The sequence below is a fragment of the Haliotis rufescens genome, unplaced genomic scaffold, assembly GCF_023055435.1.
Source record: "Haliotis rufescens isolate VD_foot unplaced genomic scaffold, xgHalRufe1.0.p SCAF_19, whole genome shotgun sequence".
In the NCBI taxonomy this organism is placed as follows: domain Eukaryota; kingdom Metazoa; phylum Mollusca; class Gastropoda; order Lepetellida; family Haliotidae; genus Haliotis; species Haliotis rufescens.
The window spans coordinates 14299831-14306623 of NW_025963879.1; the positions used below are offsets into that span (position 1 = coordinate 14299831).

Below are 6793 nucleotides of genomic sequence, written 5' to 3' on the forward strand. Positions count from 1 at the left end.
ACCCACCTGTGCATAAAATGGACATGTCAGACATTGCCGAAGTCGGAGTCATCATTAAAATACGGGTAAATATTTAAAAGCTTGTACATTTCATCATCATTCTAAAGAGGCTGTTCATAATGTTGATATCTCAAGAAATAAACGACGAATGGTCGTTTATCGTACTATAAAACTCTGCAAGGAGAATAAACCACGAGGGGCGCAGTGTTTATTTCCTAAATATGGACGCGTATTATATGTGAGTGATGCCCAAAGCTGCGCCGTGCATAGCGAGCATTGTCAGTGACGTCATAGACAGAGACAGTGGAAATGACGTCATAGAATGGTTCCATGACGACGTTGATGGTTCCCTATCAGTCGCTGACAGAACTTGGTTGTGTTCAGACGTACACGTGTTGGTCTTACAAAACTTCACATTAGTTGCTGGCCTGTGTCTACTTGCTTAAGTCTACACTTCATCTCAGTATTAGGTAAGCAATGCCAGTTTAACTCCTACAGTTGATTTACGTTGTCTTTTTCTGATATATTTTGTTTGCTAACCCTTTTTACATCTATATTGCACGGCTCAGCGTTTCTTTATCCGTACATTACTTCTGTCTTCATCAACACTCAGTCTGCAATGTGGTTACGATACTCAAATGTACTTGGTCTTTTTCTGATAGATCTTGACGCCTACCTGTAACGTGTATATTGAATCACTCGTATTGTTTTATGTTGTCAGTTATTGTTTTACCCATTAATTAGTTCTGTTTAGAGCAAATCCCAGTCTACAATGCAAATACTAACATTCATACATTTAAATAAGATATATTTTTGTCCTACAGATAAAGATGTATCCACCAGAACGGCGGAAGTGTAGAAAACTACTCTCCCCCGTACTCGAGGCGGACGAGCGTGAATCTAACCTTCCAAGTCCAAGAACACCAGACGATCATCAAGATTTACTTGGTAGGAATTCCTAATCCTATCCTACTAAACAAATTAAATGCAAAATGAATAGAAATATGATTACCTGGTGTTTGCTGAAAGCAATTACAGTTACACTCCAAGTATGATTTATCTTAATATAATCAAATAATTCCTTACTAAAAAATGTCAGGCACTCCACCCCATTCACAAACAGTGGAATAGCGTCGGGATTTTGTACTATTATTTTGTTGTTGTTTCCTGTTCAATACATGGACCTGAAATCCCAAGTCGGAGATTTGGAGGAAAGGTAGGCACAATTTCGTTTGATATTCATGCACGTTCTTCCGATGTGATAAGTCATAGAACTTGAGCATTTTAGTTTAATCTAGAACCGACACCATCTTATTCTCTGTCGGCCATGTGACTATAACGTAGGACACATTTACTGTTACTTCCCTGCCTTTGTAGGCCACGTTGTACCCATTCCTGATGTAACCAGCTGTCATACCGCTACAATGTGTCTAATATGGTTATAAAAAAATAAGAAAAATACATTTTATTTTAATTTTAAAGATAAAATAGGTTTGTGAACCGATATTTTTTTTAATTTGGGGCAAAATATATTTTAAAATAAAGACATATCATTTTCAGTCTTCTCGATCACCTTTTCAATGAGAACCAGAAGCTGAGAGAAGAGAACGAGCGACAGGCCCGACAACTCCGGGAGGAAAACACGTTAAGGCAGAAAACTGAGTCAGAGAGACAGGACTATAGGTTGGAGTATTTCAACTATCGTCTCAGTTACACAATGGCGCAGGCTGAGGTCCAGGAACTGAAGCAGACGCTAGAGGGACTGGCGGGAGACTGGGAGAAGGAGAAGCAGACAGAGATTGAGCTGAGGAAGAAGCTGGAGGAAGAGCTGGCAGCTCTCCAGCGCCAGACTGCCCCTCTGACCTGTCACACTCCTGCCAATAAGCGGACCAGTTCCTCCAGCGTCGGTCCTCCAGTTCAACCAAGGAAGGCTCGAAGACCTTACACAGGAAAGTCTAAGGACAAAGTTCCAAGCAATATCTCACAGGTCAAGACAGACTTCTCTGCTTCCGGTGACACATTGATGCTGGCTAAAGATAAGAATGAAACCAAGTTGAAGGTCACTTCCAGTGTAAGATCCATTCTGAAAGACACCAAGAGAGGACATGTTGCTGAAAAGAAACCAACCCGATCCTCCAGGAACCTTTCTGTTAGATCTACAAAGGAAATGCCAATTGGAAAGATCCGTCACGAACTGTGATTACGACCCTCGCCATAAGGAACAAACTTTATAAACTGTTTGAGTGTTGGTTCTTTAATTCATATTGATTTCACATTCTTGTAATTCCGTGTGTAAAATAATCGCGGATTGTGTGTTAGTGTTCCTTTGTTCATGTCTGAATATCATATCGAGTTACTGAAGAAACTGACTTATGTTTTTATTTACGTTAACAACTATACCTACTGACATGTGGGAGTCAACACTGATTTCTAACTTCAATGTTTTAAAAAATAAGATTGAGTTCCCCCCCCAAATCTCCCATGTTACCAGTGTTCACTACGAGGAAGTAGATCACCATGAACACCTTTGAATAAAAAAATGATTGAGGAGTTACATAAGAATTATCAAAAGGACCAAAAATGTTGATATAAAAACACATAAAAAATGGAACAATATCATATAAGAAAATCAATAAATTAATAATTTCAATCAAGCCTTAACAAATATGAAAAGAATTCATAAATTCAAACTATCACAAAGCACAGATACTTATGATGATCTACATGTGTGGAAACAATTTTTGAAAATATATTTGCTATACAAAACCAGTCATCAAAATTTCTAAATTCCATCATGTTTCCATGAAAACAGCAAAAGAGAAAACTTTCAGAATCTTATAAAAGATAAAAAACAATCATAGTGGTTAATGTAGCAAGTTTGCTGAAGCTAGGATACATAATATTGTAAACATGGATCGTACAAACCCCAAATTTATGTTTCACCATGATTCCATGGAAACGGCAATATTAAAAAGTTCAGAATCTTCAAACTAGCAAAAGGCACAAGTACTCATCGTGGTAAATGTGTGTAGCAAGTTTGGTGAAGCTAGGGTGCATGGTTAAAAAGTTATGGGCCGTACAAAAGCTCGGACGGACGAACGGAACGCTATATACCCCCGATTTACTTCGTAAACGGGGGTATAATAATCAACAAGGATCAAACCCTGAAAGCCATAACTTTCTTCCCTTATCTTGAAGACTTAAATTTCTTTGACAACGGAAAAATGGTCCCATTCCATGGATTGGTGTTTTGACACCAGATCATAGTGGTAGACCCATGTTTTATTACGTACATAAACATACGTACATACTGATACTGTACACGTGATACTGTCATCATTGTTGTTTAGTCACTGTCGAATTTTAAACATATGACGTCATGGTCCTAATCGTACATAACAATCAAAAACAATTACTACATGACATTTGAACAATATCCTGTTCAAGTATTAAGGCTAAAAGAAAAGTTGTCACTCCTGCAGTTCCCTTTTGCTCGTGTGTTGGTTCGTATAAAAGACAAGGATCATTGGTGTTTGTCAGCATCGTGGATGGAAATTATTACAAGCCTGCTAGCCCAGACAAGTTTTTTAAATGGTAAAGGTATCCTAAGGGCTAGCAGAATTTAAAACCTTACGGAGGGTATTGCCGTAAAAGGTCACTATGCTTGTCGTAAAAGGCGACTAACAGGATCGGGTGGTCAGGCTCACTGACTTGGTTGATGCATGTCATCGTATCCCAATTGCTTGATATCACAATCGATGCTCATGATGTGAATCACTGGATTGTCTGGTCCAGACTCTATTATTTACAGACCGCCGTCATATAGCTGGAACAAACAAACTAATGTCTTCTTGAATTTCTCAATTAGCTCTAAATTTTCTCTTGGAATATCAGTTCTTTTTTCCTTTAGATCAGAATTTAGAAACTTTGGCACCCAAGCTGATATCTTATTCATCTATAAATGATCATGATTAATGGTTTCAATGGATCCATCCATGGCTTAGACCTGTGTCTTCCTTCTCTTCAAGTTCAGCAATGGTAATACGTCTATCTGACAGTATATATTCTATCTCCTTGATTGAATCTTCATTGATGGAAGTGAGTGACGTCCAGACCTAGGGTCTTCATCAAGGCTCCAAGCCTTCAACATAGCTGCCCAATGTTGCCAGGGAAAGGAAAAAAACATATAAAATTCCTAAATAGCCAAAAATACCAGATAAATGCATGCATGGTGTCTATACAAAGTTTCAGGAAGACACATTGAACAGTTTATGATTTAGGCTCTGAAAACGAAATGTGATGGATGGATAGATGGAGCCAGTTTCTAGATACACACGAAACGTTGTTTGGGTGGGTATAAGCTATCCAAGGACCTGTCGAACAACAACAACAACAAAATCATACACACACTTTATTTGATAATTTCACTGTCATGAAACGTAAAATGTCCACAGTCATATCAAGGGCAGTCATAAGTCTAGGGGTCTCAGCTGGAATGATCTGGGAGGGTCACCTAAAACAAGGAAACGTCCATGAAAACCTTTATATGGTTCAAGTACCTTTTTACAACTAATATTGGGGAGAGCCATGGAAAACCATGAACAAGCACTTGTGGAGGGTCCCCCCCAAAGGAGAAATACTTCAGGAGAAACAGCTCCAGGGCTATCCCTGCAATAATCCAATGACTGGTCCCTATATATATCTCTCTCAACAAACCCATATGTATAATAGTAAATACATCACTGGTTCAAACAGAAATATACAGTATATGCAGACAAATCAAGATATAACAAGGCACATACAGCACCAAGCAGGCTATACACATTTATTCCTTTTAGGGGTTGATAAATAAAATCATCAGTCATGTGAACAAGTGTGGATATAACCAATTGATTTGATTATCCCTATGGTTTGTTATATATATCCCAAGTTGTCAGATGAATTCTGATAAAGTCAGAAGAGGGAGACTTTTCGAAGGTTCCATGTAAAGTCTATGTATGTAATCCTCTCACTTATTCACAAAAATCTTCATCCTGCTCGTAAGTAAGCAATATCTACTCCGAAAATGAGCATTAATGCCATTTTCAGTCTAGTCAAAGTTGTTGCCTTGGAAACTTGAATTTATATTTTTAAACTATCAAAAGTTCACCTCCAGACCTATCTATGTGCAAGAAATATTGTTTGGTTTTCTAGATCTGCTCCAGAAACAATATCTTGCACACATGGACACACGGGCGCACAGACTGTGTCCATTTAAATAACCTTCTGCAAAACATTTTGCAGGTAGGATGGTATTGCTAGACTGAACTTGCAACTTTACCATTAACAATCTAAAATAAAAAAATATAAAAGCCAGCAAAGAAAATGACAACCCTTTAAAGTGCTTTACTATGTTCAGTGATCAAATCTCATCCAGAATGTTGTCTTCCAATAAACACCACAAACAGCAATAACCTAGCATGACTGTCAGACAGTGTAAGCACATGGTAAAGTGTTAGTCGTACAGAGAATAGAAATACATATTGTTACACAAACTTCCTGCTGAATACTTCAGAAATGACTTCACTATGTTTTGGCGTTTATGGAGGTATAATTGTAAAAAGCAGTGTGTACACTGTTTCTATGTTCCATAAATATAAAACCATACTGAAGTCATTTCTTATCAATACAAATGTAAGCAATAATGAATTCACAGACTGCTTTTTTAATCATTAACAAAAACACTGTAGACAACAATATGAAATCAGTGACATCACTCAGCGAAATAATGCAACTCAAGCCCATTATTAGCCATTCAGGAAACAGTAATCTACTAGTGGGCATGGTCTAATATGTGTGTTTGTGTGTGTGCATGAGTGCGTGCGTGCGTGTGTTTTATAGGTTAGCCAATCAAATGCCCAAATTGTAACATAGCCAATAATTTTATTTACAGGAAAACCAAATGAGTCATCAGAAGCTGACACATCCCTTTGGATGGAAACGTCAAATTACAAAATTTCAGAATTTGGTAAGATTTTGTATGAAACATTCCTCCCACATGAAACTGCGATGTCGTGATATAATTGGAATACTGTTCAAAGATATGTTAAATCCAACTCACTCATTCCTGGGCAGAAGTATGGATTAGAAGAAAAAGGACAATTTTCAGAAGAACATCTTCTTGAAGAAGGATTCAACTATGTGCAAGTCCATGATTTTAGGAATTTGTTCATGTCTTTCATTATGCAGATGTTGTGGGCCTTGTCATGAAGAAATGATAAGTTCCAAAACCTAACACAACCTAGCACTGATTATTTCTATTTTCGAAATGGACTGATGGACTTGCTCATCACTATATCCTCCTGCAGTTTATGCTGAAGGTAAAAAAACCACAACTGACACATTGGATCTAAGAACCAAAAGAATCAATAAAAAACAAATTCACAAAACTGAATAACAAAGGAAAATACAAACAGGTGAGGCAGTTATTAAAGGAAATGTTTATTACAGGTGTGTTGCTCAATGTTATTTAACATGCCATGAGGATAGTTTCAGGGTGTGAAATTTCCATCATATAAGTGATGGCTGAGTACAATTAAAATATATATTTGGGTAACCAGATACTATTTTACCAATACACATACCGTATTCGACGTAATAAGCGCCCCGCTCTTATAAGCGCCCACTAATGAACAATCCCCATTGCACCCCTTCCAATTGATCAATGTACACAAGACTTATTTATTCGTGTATAATACGCACTCGTGTGTTATATGCACCCTTAATTATTGGCAATTAAATTCTGGAAAATTAT

At 37.5% G+C, this 6793-nt stretch overlaps 1 protein-coding gene across 1 annotated transcript; it reads left to right on the forward strand.

Moving 5' to 3' along the window:
• The first annotated feature begins 301 nt into the window (after positions 1-301).
• LOC124148245 lies at positions 302-2572 on the forward strand. The gene is made up of 4 exons (XM_046519233.2): positions 302-470; positions 825-948; positions 1171-1216; positions 1561-2572. Exons 2-4 carry the CDS (start codon positions 831-833, stop codon positions 2198-2200), a joined length of 804 nt encoding a protein of 267 aa, XP_046375189.2. The 5' UTR covers positions 302-470; positions 825-830; the 3' UTR covers positions 2201-2572.
• The last annotated feature ends 4221 nt before the right edge of the window (positions 2573-6793 follow it).

What these genes read in the sequence shown, in the direction of transcription:
- LOC124148245 (XM_046519233.2), top strand. Translation starts at nt 831, where the DNA reads ATGTATCCACCAGAACGGCGGAAGTGTAGAAAACTACTCTCCCCCGTA. An exon ending in CGATCATCAAGATTTACTTG is followed by an intron (nt 949 to 1,170) that starts GTAGGAATTCCT and finishes TGTTGTTTCCTG; the next exon opens with TTCAATACATGGACCTGAAA. An exon ending in GTCGGAGATTTGGAGGAAAG is followed by an intron (nt 1,217 to 1,560) that starts GTAGGCACAATT and finishes TATCATTTTCAG; the next exon opens with TCTTCTCGATCACCTTTTCA.